Raw genomic sequence first — 15,600 nt, forward strand, 5'->3', positions numbered from 1 at the left:
TTTTATTTGTCCTGAGAGGGCTTTGTTTTTAAACAAGCCGTATTTTATTATTTGCAATGTTTATTCTTTACTTTAGAAATGTATTGTCCTCTGTGGGATACTCCGTGGTGGCAGCAGAACAAGAGAAATTATGGCATCACAAGAGCCAGCAGGGCGAAAATGATGTAACTTGGGAGGGAAGGGACTTCTTAAAACATTCGCAAATTCTTGAGGGCTTTTTTAAATTTTAAGCCAGTACCTAACATTACTGCAGAGCACAGCTGCCTTTGTTAAGGCCATTTCATCAGACGTGTGCTGGCTTTTTAAAAGCATTTTGAAAGCTACAGTTAAAATGCAGGATGGGAGTGTTGTTCGTTGTTGGGGGAAAAAAGCAAAAATCCTGGCGTGCTTTATCTGTTTTGTCTGCCGTCTGCCACCGTCAGCATGACCTCTTTGCTTTATCGCTTTTATTGGGATGTTTTATCGGCCAGGGAGCCGCCTGCATCGCCTCTGGGGCTCTGCGCGCAGCCAGGGCTGCCTGGGGAAGATCGCTGCCTGCTCCTTCGCAAAAAGGCTTAGCTGGTTAGTTTTATACTGTTGCAGGCAAGACCTGCCTTCTGCACTGATGTCAGCAGTCAGGGCGGGACTTTTACAGCCTTGTGGGTTTGGGGATTTTTTTTTTTTTTTTTTGGGTAATCCTGGCAAAATTCCTGAGCAAAGTTTTTTTTCTTTTTTTTTCTTTTTTTTCTCTCCTTTTTTTTTTTTTTTTTTTTTTTTGAGCAGCCCCTATACATGCTGCCTCCGAGCCGCTCTCTTATTACTGCTCACTTCCTGAAAGGAGACTTTTTAGCAAAGCCTCTAGCTCCAGCGCTGCCTGGGTCTGACAGAAGAAGGTTATTGAGGAAGGCGACATAAACCCTCAGCCTGGAAACTTTCTGACACGCGCAAGACTGAGGGGGAGAGAGAAGCTTTTGGCTGCTGCTGGGAAAAAGAAAAAAAAAAAAAAGAAGCTCAAGGAATTAAAAGGGGAAAAAGAAGAAAGAAGGGAAAACACTAGAAAAGGTAAAACACTCTTTAAAATAATTTTTCCAGAGAAGACTCTTTGAGGTTGGAGTGGGGTGGTCTGGGGTGGAGGGAATGCGAATGTTCTTTGAAATCAGAACCGTCTCCCTGGAGAAGGAATGAGCCCGAAGAGCATTGCACGCTGGAAAAACATTTATGAGAATGAAAACCATGTTCACCCTTCTCCAACATTCAGAGTTTCCATAAAAACGCAGGGTTGTGTTTCAAAGTGTCTGCAGACAGCAGGAGTCAGGCATCTGCACTCGCGCGCTGTCTCCCTCGCCTCCCCCTATCCCCACACCACTCCACTTTTTTTATTGCATTAAGCCATCTGATTGCATGTTTGCTGCTCTAAAATATAATTCTCTTATGCAGAGCTGCCATGGGCGAAACTCTCAGTTACAGAAAGCAACAGCTATAATCCCTGTTGCAAAATTATACGTTCCTTGCTGTCTTCATTCCTGAGAATAAACACATATTGCGCTCCCTCTCCCTCTTTTGCCGTCTCTCTCCATCTTCAGGAGCTGCCAATGCCTCTTTCCCTCCTGTACGGTGTGGTCAGAGGATTATAAACTGTCTGCCCTGAAAAAGTTTAATACCATTAACTTCGTGTGCATCACCAGGCATTTGGCCCTGTTGCACTAGTCATATATTTCTTTGCTTTGATTATGTTTTAAAGGTTTTTTTAAAAAGATCAATCCCTCAGAACATGTTATTTTAAACATCAAAGTAAATATTAGTGATGGTGAAATGCCAGAAGATTATCTCATTAGAGCTGAAGGAGCTGTGCTATAAATAGAAAGGAGTTTATAAAATAACCTTGGCAAATATCTTCCAGAGGGGAAGAATCCACCAAGAGGGAAGCGTGGAGCCGCACTGGTCGGAGCTGCGCTCCAGGGCAGGTACCCTGCTTCGGCGCCAGCTGTGGCTGTGCGGCAAAATTTAAAATTTCACACAGAGGCTTGTTTTGGGGGACTTTTCTGGTCAAGCATATGCAAGGGTGTAAACCTCAAGGGCTGTTTGTTTTCCTGTTTCAGTCCATGCCAATACCCATATTGGCTGGAGATAGCTCAGCCACACCAGAGATCTGTTTCTTATTCTGTTCATTAATATTCTTGTTAGCAGAGCTCACGTGGTGACAGCGTGCAATCTAGTGCATGACGGGTGATAACAATAAGATTTTTGAAGTCTTTGTTCATTTCTCGTCTCCCCCGCGCTGTGGATGGTAGAAGGGGAAATGCTTTGTTGGGCGCCCAGGTAATTCCCCAGCTGGTGCAGGGGTGTTCCCTCTGCTCTGCTCACCATAGCCTTGCCTGGACTAGTCTGAAGTGCCTCTGTCAGTGAGGCTTCCTCCAGTTTTTGGGAGGTTGTTCCAGTGTCACAAAGTTTCTCCATATATGGAACGTGCTGAGTGCTCTGGTTGCTCCATCCTTGGCTTCCCGTTGTTCCTGCTTTGCCCCACGGCAGCACCCTCTCCTTCTCCTCCTTAGATCCCTAAAACCTCCAACGCTTGTCGGTGCGTCTCCGGTTGCATTCCCCGAGCAGCTGCTTGTTGGGTGGAATGGGAAAGGTCCTGTCATCTCCTGTAAATCATGCTTTTCCCAGATAAGACTCGGGGGCTGAACTGTTTCATTTGGCAGAGGAAGACCCCGATAAGCTGTGACTGAGCGAGCAGTTGATGGGGTGAAGTGTAGCCCTAAGGGAAGGTGTTGCCTGCTCAACATAAACTGTGGCTGCTAGTCATGCGAGAAGCCTTTTAAGTACCAACATGCAAACCTGTAACATGAGAGGCTCTGTTATCACTGATGGCTCAAGGCCACCCAGAGACTGTTATGGGGAGTAAAGTGTGCCTATCATCACATGAAGCCCTGGTCCAGAGATGGCATGGGCTCAGCTGCCCAGAGGAGCAGCTCCATGGAAGGCTTTTTAGGGCAGGTTGCATCAGGCCCACCCAGGGGATGATTCTGTTCAAGCACTTATCTAAAGCTTATCTGAAACCCCCAACTCCAAAAACCACTTTTCTTGCCAAGTTTCCAGCAATTAGTTCATTCTAAGCCAGAAACACCGCAGGATGTGTTTGTCACATCCTGTCCTGCCTAGATCTCAAGTTAACATAAATGGACTTAAACAGAATTTGGACCAAATTTGTCAAGTTTTCAGAAACAATTCACTAGTGATTTGGATGATGTCAGCTCAGATGTGCTGAAGATATGCAAGTCAGAAAGATCTTCGCTTGACCCCACCACCATAGGAAATGTTTGCAGGGCGAGTAGTTACAAACATTTCCTGGGAATCTGTAAGCAGGTCGGATCTCATGCAGTGATTGGGGAGTGAGAAACATGGAAAACCACCAGCCTGGATACAGACTCATTTTTCAACACTGAAGGAGGTTTTAAAGGGACACCATCAAAGCAAATTTTCCCATCTTGGTTATTGTGAGTGCCTTCAATTAAGTCTGCAACCGATTCAAGGATTGAGAGATCCTCCACTCAGAAACTCTGCCAAAATATTTTAGTTCCGTCTCACTTCAGTGGAGCAATGTCAGTGGCACGTGTTATGTGCAGGGTCTCCGTCCGGCTGCTCTGTTGCTGCTACTCTCTTACCTTCTGCATTCTCCCAGGCTGGGAAAAGAATGCTCGGGTTATGCCATGTCTGACTATTCAGTGTCTTTACACTTCTGTTTATCATCCCAACCCACCGTTACTGCTGTTTTATTTCCTACTCTTCATCATAGCTTAATTTTTAAAGGGAAAATGACTTAAAATGAATCTATTCCTGTGCAGTTCTGCAAATTTTTCTGAAATCAAACATTCATAAATATTGGTCCCAGCTGAGCTGAACTCATGGGTAAAATCCTGGCCTCCTGCTGTGGGAGTTGTGCCACTGACCTCAACAGGACCAAGACTTCACCTTGAAGTGGCTTTGGTCAAAACCACAGTGCAAAAGATGAGTTCAGTCCTATCGAGGTTAGCAGCTCTTCATTTCCTGGACATGAACGAAGGCAGCTCCTCCATGGCTGGGCACAGAGAAATGTACTCACTGGCCTTTGGGCTGCAGCTTCCTCGTTAGGAAGCCACACATGCTTGTGAGTCGGCATATTTTCTGTTGCACCCTGCCATACCTCATCAAATCCAAACCATCTGGGCCATGTGTTTCCCTGAACAGAGAACCTGCAGGGAGGGAAAAAGGGCCCATAAACTCTCTGCACAGCAGATCTCATGGAGCTCACTTAAGGGAGCCGGAGCCTGGAAACGATCTGCAGATCTTCCAGATCTGTAAGGGCTGGAGGGAGTCCATAGCCCGATGTGGTCTGCAAGACTTCATCCTGCTGCAGAGCTCCCCTGGCATGTTCCTCTGTGGTAACTTGTCTTGGGGTCTGTGGGTGCTCGCTGTCATGGTCATGCTGCCTTGCATGAAGGGGGCCCCAGGGTGATTGCGTGGGGGGGCCCCCATGCTCTTGCACAGACTGCCTGCTTGGCTGTTGCCAAATCACTTCTCCACTTGCCTTGGTTTGCCCTGCTGTGAAACGAAGCCAGTAGCATTCACCTGCTTGCAGGGAGACTTGGAAAGGTGGGGAGGCTACAGGGATGGTGGCAGAAGCTAGGCTGTGTGTTTGCGTTACTGTGCTCTCCGTGCCCTGGAAGGCTGGGTGCTGCCTGCACGGCTACAGAGGGGGAGTCTTGGTCCCAAGGCACTGGAAGCACACAGCCAAGCAGGCAGCGAGGCAGGCAGAGCAGATCAGGATGAGATCCCTCTCTGGCCCGCCAGGGCTCCTGTCCCTTTCTCTGTGTCACCATGATACAGCCGCTTCTCTGAAAGGACATGTTTCTGATTTTTCTGGAAGGACAGTGTGGTCCAAACTGATTTTGCTGCTTTAGGGTCCCACTCCATAGCTCACTGCATTTCTTCCAAGTTACTTCTGTATGTGACCTCCCTGAGACAGCCTGGGTTTTGTGATCCAAACCTGATGTAATGTCAAAGGCAACCCTGTTCTGGGAGTGGGGTGGGACCAGCGATCCCCTTGAGTCCCTTCCAACCTCAGTTATTCTTCAATTCAGTCTGGCAGGACCAAATCAGCAAGGGGTGATCAGCAAGGAAGACAGGCAATGCTGTGGATCCCTTCCCCTCTCCAGGACTGCTATTGCTGGGTGCGGCATTAGACACTGCTGTGCCGTGGGGCTGCTGTGCCATGGTGGTGGTAGAAGGAGCTGCTGATCTCTGTGCTCACTGCAGGTCCCATGGTGCTTCTCCCAGCCCTTCTGGGTAACAGGAGTCACCTCATATGCTCTCCTTAGGGAAGCTCAGTGGGACTCTCTTGTCTCTCCAGCTTCAGCATATGCGACCATGCTGTACCACCGATGCACGTGGCGTGGCAGGCGGCTGTAGTGGGGCTCTGCCCTCTAGCATAGCAATTCCAATCTGATGACCAGACGTGTCTTTGCTGGAGGGTCCCAGCACAGGTACAGCACTACAGATGTTCAGGGTACAGCCCTGCCCTAAAGCCACGTTGGCGAAGGAGTCAGGTTTAGGGTGCCACACTTGGTGTATGAGCTGTGACAGTTATCTGTATAAAACATGCTACTGCCTGAACTGGGACAAACAGCACGTCCCTTTCTCAGAGCAGATCCCTCCTGGAGAGAGCCGGTGGCGGTTATGCAGGTGAGTGGAGCTCAGTGTTGGCACAGGAGGATGTTTGTCTTTATGCAACCCTAGGGCTCAGTGCCTTGTGTTGCTGTGTTGTGTAAGCACAAAGACTGCTGAAGGGCTGCTGCAGGAGCCAGTTCTGCCTGGATGCAGATGGCTGTGCTGGGCTGTTGCAGTGGCTGTGTCTGTGTCTGCTTCTCTGCCTGCTCAGAGGTGTGAGTGCTCCTGGCCTTTCCGAAAGCCTGGGGCAGTTTCCTGGCATCCTGAGCACAGCAGGGCTGTGTTTCTTGCTCCATGCTGGTGCAGGAGGAGCGGTAGGAACACGGGGAGGGAGCTGGTTGTGCGGAGGCCCAGAAGATCTGGATTCTCTCCTGGCTGCAGTGAACCCTGCAGAGAGAAGGGGTAGTTTTATGAAAGTAGAAGGCAGTGACACAGATACGGAGATGCCAGATATAAAACCAGTATTCGTGCATGGCATATTCAGAGGTATCGGTGGTGCATGATGGCATGCAGAGGGGCGTGTGGGTACTGAACACAGACATGCCTGCAAGTAGCGTGTATCCTCGTACAGATAGCGTGTGTTGTCGTGCACAGCTGCACACAAACAGCTGCAGTCATGGTCTGCATGCATGTGGACGACATGTGTGTACTTACATGCATGGTCCGTGTAGTTGGCAGGGGCACCGTATGGTAGGCAAGATGCACTTTCTTTTAATGACTGCTCAGTTGTCTTTTTAATTCTGCTGTTTTGTGCATGGCTGAAGCTAGCAAGGAGAGTGGTGGCAGGGGGCCAGGAAGTCTGGGTCACATGGAGTGGCTCCAGACTATTGCATAAGTCCCGTCTGAAAGTGGACCTGCTTGGTGGAGTCATCTCCTTAAAGCAAAAGAAGTCCAACGCTGGGAGCACTGGGTTGCTCAGTAGCCACCTTACATCAGGCCGAAGTTGACTGGTCTAGCAGCTGAATTTGGGCTCAGCCCCGGGCCTCACACTGCCCTGTGCCGAACACCCCTCCCTGATGATGATATGAGCTGGCACTTCTCTTATGCTTTCCTGTTGAGGACCTCCAAGCATTTTACCACACTTGGAGAAATGCAATGACCCCAGCTTTCCAGATAGGGCCAGATCCTTATGTAACAGAGAGATAGTATTTCCAGAAAGCAAAGCAGTTGGTGTCAGAGAGAGGTCGGTGCTCCCAGCTCTCCACTCATATGCCTTTGCTTTATCATGGGTTTCTTTTGCCCCTTTGCTGGTGAAATTAAAGATCCTGCTGAATTTTGGAGAGGAGCAAGGGGGCAATGCAGTCCTTTCCTCACTAAGATTGCACTGAATAGACTTGACTGTAAAACAATTCTCGTGTTTTTAAAAAAAAAATAATAAAATACTCCCACACAGTACTGGAGCGAGCCCAAACCCCTGTGAAGCTTGCTTGTACAAAGGGATAGAGGGTGTGCCCGGCTAGAGCACAGCAGGGCCCGGTGTGGAGTGCAGCAGCTAGCCTGTGAGAGGGAGCTGGTGGTCCGGGGGCAGCGAGGGTATTCTCCCCTGCTTGCCTGGGCTGGTACCAGGGTGCTGGCAGTGGGACAGAGACCTGGTCTTAGACCCCTCACCTTTCAGGTTCAGACTGGCAGCATCAGTCTGGATTTCCCACATTGCTGGTGAGCACCTTTGGATGGGGTTGGACCTTATTTTAACAGTGTGAAAGCAGCATCTCTCCTCCGGGCAAACTCTATGTTTGACCCTGCAGTTGCTGGCGTGGGTGTCTGCAAAGAACTAATCTTAGGGTGAGACGAAACAGCCCTTACAAGCGAGGTGGACTGCAGTGAGTGTCAGAGGTCCCCTCTCAGCCAGGTGGATGCGGGCAAGAAAGGGAAAAGCAAAGGCAAAAGCCCTTGTCCTTACTCCACTGTGGGCTTGATAACAGGAGCAACCAGACGGATGGCGAGGGGATCCTAAAGGGTTGCTGTAGAGCAGCGTAGGCAGTAACCATCCCATGGCTGGAGGCTGCTGTTTTCTGGTGAACAGTGATAACTACGTGTTTCTAATTCTTTGCTTGCCGTGCCCCCAGAGAGGCCAGGCTTGGAGCAGCAAAGCAGATTAACGTTCAAGCTCTTGTTTTCAGTTCTGCAGACCTGTGACTTTAACCCATTTTTCGCATTCTGCAGCTGATGCTCCTAGCAGTGAGCTGCTGATTTTTCTGGGTTTAACCCATAAAGCTACTCCAGAGCTGAGAAATGACTTCCCAGTGGAAGTCCTGTCATGCTGGCAGGATGACTGCAAAAAGACTTCTGCCATCTGCAACTCAGCATGTTTTCAACTTAGCAGTCCAGCCAAATATTTTGTCGGGAATATCAGGATGGTCTCTTGCTGAAAGCCCGGGAGGTCTTGGGAAGCTTTGCATCCACCCTGGTGCTCACCACCCCCCTGGCCTCTCACCCCCTGCCGCAGGAGGTGCAGCATTGTGGGGGGAACAGCACTGTTTACTCTGTCCTCAGGAACGTGCAGGAACCTGCCGGGAGCTGGGGTGGTGACTGCGCACGCATGAAACACCCGCCGCCCCAGGGGAGCGCAGCGGGCCAGCAGCCCCCAGCCAGCAGCAAGCACACAGCTGCATTGGCATCCCAGCACCCGGAGAGAGGGACCTGCCTCTTGCCATACCCTGGGGTGTGCAGAGGGGAGGGGGTGAGAAGGAGGGAGGTAGAAATGGTGAGATGTGATTCAGGAGCAGTTTCAAGGAAAGGAGCCAGGAGTGTCGTTGGTGGCTTTCCTTGTCTCCCTCTTCCCCTGTGGATGGCAAGGGGAGGCCAGAGGTGCAGGTGGAGATGGGGGAGCTGGCAGTACGGAGAGCAGCTGGGTGCAGCAGTGGGAGAAAAAGGAGATGTCCCCTTTGGGTGTGAACTGCAAACAGGCCCTGGCTGTGCCCAGCTGTAAGGGCTGAGCTCTGATTTCTTGCTACAGTAGTGACTGGCCAACATTGCCCGCTCCTCTGATCTGGACCAAGAAGCTTGCTAAATTAGGCATGCAGATCGGCTGCATGGAAGTTGATGTTTGATGGGCTTGGTTGAAAGTGCAAGAAAACAACTAATTTTCCTTGAGGACTCTGGTTTTGGTGTGTGGGGTTTTTATATCTTGCCAGAGCCATAAGAGTCTGTGTTTTCTGCTAGCTGCCTTTGGATGGATGCTGGATACATTGGTGCCAGAGGTGGCCACCAGCACATGCAGCTCTCTGCAAGGCTGACCACACAAAGGTGCCACTGAGTTCTCTCTGGAGACCTGGGCAGGGCTGCCTTCAGTCACTGCCTTGCAGAGTTCACCAGGGCTTTTGCTTTTAAGATGTTCCAGTCCCCAATTAAACGATGTCCTCGGCCCTCGTGCTTTTTAGCCCCCCCCGTGTGCTTCCTCTTGTAGGGAGGTAGAGATGTGGCTGGTAGTCTGGGTGTCCCCTTGCTCTGACCCCAACGGCACCCAGCTCTGTGGGTCAGGCAGCGACAGGCACATGGTGGTTTTCCGAGTGTCCCCTGAGCGGAGCAGCATGGGCTGAAACCAGGACAGTCCCTAGAGACCACACAGAGGAGTTAGTTATCCTTCTGCCTTGCGGCAGTATTCGGGAAGTAAATTTCAGCCAAGGGTTTACAGCCAAAACTTGTGGGCCTCCACGAAGCAGTGACAGCAGGTGTGGAGGGTGCTGTGTTTTCAGAAAACATGGCAACCTTAGGATTGGCATCCGTGAGCTACAGGCACTGTGAGGTTTGCTGTGTGGCCACAGTGGGCAGCTGTGATAACAAGTGGTAGGTAAGAGCCCACTGCATGGAGCAGGGCGTCCGTGCGGGTGGTGGGCAAGCCTGAGAAGTCTGGTGACGCAGCTGCCAGGTGCCTCTCCATGGCACTGGCATAGCCTGTGAGCCACACATCCCAGCACCCTGCAGTCCCCACTGTATTTAGCTTGGTTTCCAAAGAAAATAAGGCCCGCGGAGCAAGCCGTGTGTTTGCAGCTCTTCCCTCCCCGATGATAACTTTTGAACTGGTAGGACAATTTCAAGTTGGAGTGGATGGAGGAGCAGGAATCTCCATGGTGCTGTGTTTGCAGGAGCTGCGCATGAAGGCCACATAGCTGCCCTCCTGCGGGGTCTGAAGTGCTGCTCAGCCCCTTGGTAGGGTCAGGAGGGAGCCAGGGCTGGAGCTGGCCAAGCTGTGGGACGTGGCATCGCGATAACCCTGGCATGGTTAGGAAGTGCTGGTACCCCATTTTACAGAAGAGAGAAGAAGTAACCGTGAGGGCTGGTGACTTTCATTCATTCGTTAATGCTGTTGCTAATAGCACAGCCCAGAAACGCTGTTGGGGGTGAAGCAGTGCGGCTGCTGCATGTTGGGAAGATGTCGGTAGAAGGGCCGGGGGCTGGGGGGGGTGCACTGCAAGTATTTCCTCCCACTGGGGACAGCTGGAAGCAGAAATCTGTGTTTGTATTTATTTCTCTCTCAAAAAAGGGAAAAGGACACCTGAGCTCATAATTTGCAAAAGTTGGATGAGAAACCTGGAAGCCGCCGGGCCCTGCATCTTTAAAAGCAGTTAAATTCCTCTTCTCTGCACTAGGAGGCACCTTGAACCTTCCTCTTGGCCCTGAGCAGAGCCCATCTGCTTCCTATTACCTTCCCATAAAGCTGCCTCCCCAGCCAAAAAGCCGGGCTTTCAGGGAATTCTGTCTGCAGCCCCGATGTTGAAATTAGTAACAGTTGTCATCTGTTTTTCTTTTTTCTCTTCTCTCTTTGCTTTATTCCAGCTTGAATTTTAAACCCCCTCCCCAGCCCACCCCCCCACCCCCACCCCCCTGCCTTCTCGCGTGTTTTTGGTGTGGGAAGAGGTGACCTCAAAGCCACCACCGGCTCCGGTGCCATCGTTCCCCCCACTCCCCTCGTCCCCGCCGCCACCGCTGCCGCCTCCTCACGCGGGCGGCCCGGCCCGGCCCACGGGTTCACGCGGCGAAAGCCACCTTGGCGCGAGGAGCGGGGAGCGTCAGCCGCTCGCGGGGCGCCTGCCAAGGACAACGAATTCCTCGGGAAGGAGCAAATCGGAACCGGCCCAAGCGAGGGAGGCACGAGACCGGAGAGGTCACCCTCTGCCCCGGGCCTCCCCGTGGCCCCTCCGTCTCGGCCTGCGAGACCTCACCGTCCCGCTGCCCCCCCCCTGCCCCATGCGGGCCTGGGCTCCTCGGGCTTGTCCGCGCCTGCCGGTCGCTGCCACTCGGAAAGCAAAATCTGAAAAGTGAGGTTATGGAAAACTTTATACGTATTGAAGCAGCCGTGGAGCCCGCGCTCCTCCAGCTCTCTCCTCCTTGTTACGGGTCCTTCTCTTGCAAGAGACGGGCTCATCGGGGTCTCAGAAGTGAAGCGCCGCTGGGAAGGGGCCATGTTTTCCTTGCTGTGTGCGGGGAGGAATCGAAGCCGGGCCCTTCCCCCAGCCCAGCTTACGGGAATTTTGCAGCTGTAATTCCTGACTTGTGCTGCTCCAAACGTGCCTCCTTCCCCCAGGGTCAGGGCTGCGGGGTCTTGGCGCCTGCAGCTCCCTCCCGGCCCCTGTTCCAGGGGATGCCGAGGAACTGGGACTGAAGGGGAAGGGCAGAGGGGAGACGAGGGCACCAGTCACGACTGCCACGGCTCAGGGTTGCGGAGAGGCGGAGGAAGGACGGGAAATAAAGACAGCCTTGAGGAAGCGGGTTCAACAGCTGGAAAACAAGAAAAATAGTAGTGTGAAGCCCAGGAGAAAATACACTTCAGCTGAGCGGCTTTCTGTCCGCAGACCTTGGAGCCGTGACAGGATATAAAGCTGGAATCTCGAGCTTTAATAGATGCTGAAAAATGCTGACTTAGGAGAGGGCCGCAGCACGCCCAGCTTTCGTTTCGCCTTCTCCCTTTTCCAGTTCGCTTCCTGCAGCCCTGCGGGGAGTGGGCACAGAGCAGCTGGCAGCATCCACGGCACTTGGCCGTGTGTTGCTGGGGCCCTGGCCCTGCCGTCTCTGCACCACAGCTGGGGGGTGACACTACAGAGGATGCTTTCACCAGGTGGATATTGACTTATGGACCCACAGTGCCAATCTCAGCATCCTCATGTCATGGTGGAAGAGGGCAGAAGAATTCCTGCCCAACCCTCTTGCCTCCGCTGCCTGCTTCCCTTTACCTGTCATGGGTGAGCGGAGCAGCCCGAGACGAGATTTAGGCAGTTTATTCTCATGGTTACTTATAGCATGCGCAGTCTTCGAGGCTGCCCCCGTGGATGTTATATCCGGGCTTTGCAGAAACCGACCTGGCAAGTGGCACGCTGGTGGTCTTTGGCCTTTTTTAACTGTAAATAAACAGTTAAAAATCTTAACATTTAAAATATGGAACTCCAAATTGTGGTTTAAAGATGCATCATTATTCCTCCCAACGTTTCTATCTAGCAGGGAAAAATCATTAACTTATTTAGATTAGTTATTGGGGCAGGAATCATCTCTCTGATTTCTTCTTGTACCTCACCTATTTAGTCTCTGGCATGTGAAGGGTATTATTCCAAGCCCCTGCAGCACAAACAGCTTTGACTGCATAGAGAGATGGGAAAACAGAAGTAGAAATAAATTGCAGACTCCCCTGAGGACACAAGGTGAAGGGAAATGTGGCAGACCTGAGGAGGAACCTGGCTCTCTTGCCCTGCACTCTAGCCAGTAGTTAGTCTTTGCTATTTAAAGCACACAAGAGCAGAGTGAGGCAAGGGTTAATGACGTTATTCCAAGTGTTTTCTTACTGGGATGAGGACCACACACATGCCATGGCTATTGACACCTTTGCAAAGAGCACAATCCTCCCATCTCCAGCAAAGCCTTATCTTCCCAGGAGCTCAGGATCATCTGTCCTGCCCGTCCCTGCTGTGCTCCAGCACTGTCTGCTGCTGTGCAAGTTGTAGCTGCATCACCGGTCTGAAGTCAGACTTCAGTAGGTATTTAGCTGTAGCCTTTGCAGGAACATTTGCATTTTGCTGCGGGGCTGTTCTCAAGCAGAGTATCGTTGTTCAGGTATTTGGGATTCTCCAGGCAGTATTTAGGTATGTGCCATATTCATTGCATACGTCATCTAATCGCTGGATAGAAACAAAAACCGCAGGCTTTATGCAACTCTCCAGCACTATGTGAGTTTTGTATAATTGCCTCAGACTGAGTGGAAATTATCTGCAAGCCAAAAATCTTTCACTGAAGCAATTAGCAAATCATTTTAAATAACAAATACAATTGGAATCTCACGATCCATTTGTGGATAGAGCTGAGGGTAAGGGTGAGTTCACTGAATGGGTCCTTTGTTTTCAATCACTTTTTTAGGTTTAGCCAATACACTGAGAGCAAGTGCTCTTCTCTCAGTGCAGTGACAGTCATTAAATTGTATTTTAAAGCCAGGGAAACTGGAGTAGAGAGGATTTATAGGTTGCTGCTCACTACCACCCTGCTAATGCTTTTATTTTGTGCTCTCCTTTAAGAGATCAGGTAACTGAGACCAGGTCACTCTTCGGTCTGCACTTCCTTGTGGGTGTTGCCACAGGACAAAGGGTTCCCATTTATTCTGAGCTCCTTTCCTCAAGTAAAAGGTATATACCAGCCCTTTACTGCTGCTGTCAGAGTGGTGCGGGGGCTGTGCTGGGAGCAGAGTTCACCCCTAAGAGAGCACCTGGGTGTGCAGTGTCCCTGTAGCAGGATAATGTGGCTTTCCAATGCTGTGACCTGATGTGGTTAATTGCATTTGCATTCGCTTCTTGTCCTTTTCTGCCCTTTTTCTTTCTTTCCATCTCTTCCCTTCTCTAAGATTGGGCTTTCCTTGTTCACCCTGCACACCATTTTCCCCCTCGTGTCTGTCTCCTCCATCCTTTGTTTCCCCTCTGCCCGTCTGACCCGTTCACTCATCCCCACCCTTTCCTTCGCAGGGGCGATGCCACCAAGAGCCTGCGGTTCGAATTAGCCCATGCTGACCCCACTGCGCTGGCCCGGGCACAGCACACTGCAAAGACACCATCGGCCTCGCTGCTTTGGGGAGAGCACGGAGCGGCCGAGGATGCCTGCGCTCGACGGACCGAGGACTCCTGTTTCTACATAAGCGGTGGCCGAGGGAGAGACATGTTGGGACAGCGCCCTTTCAGCTGGCACAATATTCCCTGCACTGAGACAAGCATCGCTAACCATGGCAATAGCTTGGAGGCTTCTCACATGGACTGTCATCTTCACTGCAGCTGTGTGCAACTTTCCCGGTTACACGTTCCAGTCACAAGGTAAGGATCGCAGTGGGAAGGGGAGCTGCATCCACCCGCCTCTGCTGGCAGAAACTGTAACGCTGGCCCCGGGGGAGGTATTAGGGTAATGTTGTGCTGAGGAGTGGGTGGAGACACCTCGAACTCTGCTCTGCTTGCTGTACTGCAGCAGAGCTTCTCCTGCTGAATTTGCAGGTGTTTTCTGTTGACCTCCAAGGGAAGGATGTGTTTTGCTCTCAGATGTTACGCTCCTTGACTTTTTGCAGAATTCAGAGCAGTAGGGTCTGTGTAGGATGAGAGCCACGTACAGGCTTAGAAAGCAAAGGAGATGTGGTAGCAATAGAGGAAGCTCCCCTTCCACTCGGGTGGAGCGGCGCATCCTCGGATGAATAGAGGCTTTGTTACGAGGAGGGTTGTGTGTGTGCAGCCAGCCGGTGTGCTTGCAAGCAGTCCTCTGCATGTGCAGGGATGGAGGTCTCTGCTGGAGCATACAAATACTCTACACAGCTGAATCTGGACAGACGTGTGCTGCTAGAGGAGTAGTTTTAGTTTGCACACACATTTCTCTAAGTGCTACCATTAGTAAATGCTCAAACCTGCTCAGGCATGAGCACTTTGTACCTGTCTTCTATGTCTGTGTGTTTCTAATGGTCTTCTGTTCAAATACAGAGCCACGTGTGCAAGTGATTGCAAGGAAAGCAGAATGTGGGTCTCTTGTACATAGATTTGTGCCTTTGTACGTTATTTTATTCCAGGTTAGGAGTGAAGGTACTGGAAAGTGAGGTGGGCTGCCTTGTACCCAGCCTAGAGTACAAATACAGCATGGGCAGGTAACACAGGGTAGTTAAATTGCTTAATACTAATTTGCTTCTGTGACCATACTTTAAGAGGCAATACGAACATCCCATCAGGCACCAGAGGTAAAAAAAAAGACCTCCGAAGTTAGACATTTATCTGTGCAAGGTGTTAAAACCTTGGCAGTTACTTACGCAGCCATAATCCTGAAATACCACATGTGCCCAGATTAATTGCAACAGGACCAAAGTCGGCGATGTACCCGGGCTGTTGAGTACTGCAACGCCATCAGGCTGTAGTTACGATGGCCGTGGGTTGTCACGTGAAGCAGAACTGGAAGGAGGAAGAAAGGCAACTGAAAGCCACATGCCATCCTGCGTCTGAGCACCGACTCGTTGCTAAACATGGGGCACTGCCATACTGCAGCTTGTGCTGGGTGAAACGAGAGGCAGTCAGAAACAGAGCTGCATGCTGTGCAGGCGCTGTGCAACGTGCAAGGTTACACAGGCAGATTTTCTTGAATCTGAAACAAACACAGTTTCTGGTCGTTTTCGCCAAAGTCTCTGGCAATGCCTGGGGTGACTGTTCTGGGCCTCCCGCGTCCGTCAGTTCACACCTCCCTCCATCTGCAGCACCGCGTTCACAGTGCAGTGATGCTCTGATGGGGACTTTGCTGCCAGATCGCCTCCATCCTGACTCACAGCAGCTCAAATCCTCCCTCGCTGACGAGTCCCCGCACCGTTTGCTGATACACCTTGATCTAAACCCAAGGGCTCACTGAAATTACAGTTAATGCATTTATGCTCTCCTAGATGCTGGCTTCCCCTAACCAGGTCTCGGGGATGAATCTCAGCCTGTGATG

The 15,600-nt window shown here is 51.2% G+C and overlaps 1 protein-coding gene across 1 annotated transcript in view; it reads left to right on the forward strand.

Annotated features, from left to right (window-relative positions):
• Positions 1 to 631: 631 nt before the first annotated feature.
• Positions 632 to 15,600, forward strand: part of ADAMTS10 (ADAM metallopeptidase with thrombospondin type 1 motif 10) — a 59,585-nt gene continuing 44,616 nt past the window's right edge. Inside the window, exons 1-2 of the mRNA XM_069790164.1 lie at positions 632 to 1,041; positions 13,623 to 13,964. Coding sequence (XP_069646265.1) covers positions 13,877 to 13,964 — 88 coding nt within the window. The 5' untranslated portion in view covers positions 632 to 1,041; positions 13,623 to 13,876. The remainder of the gene's footprint in view (positions 1,042 to 13,622; positions 13,965 to 15,600) is intronic.

This window comes from Haliaeetus albicilla, chromosome 8 (assembly GCF_947461875.1).
Source record: "Haliaeetus albicilla chromosome 8, bHalAlb1.1, whole genome shotgun sequence".
Classification (NCBI taxonomy): Eukaryota; Metazoa; Chordata; class Aves; order Accipitriformes; family Accipitridae; genus Haliaeetus; species Haliaeetus albicilla.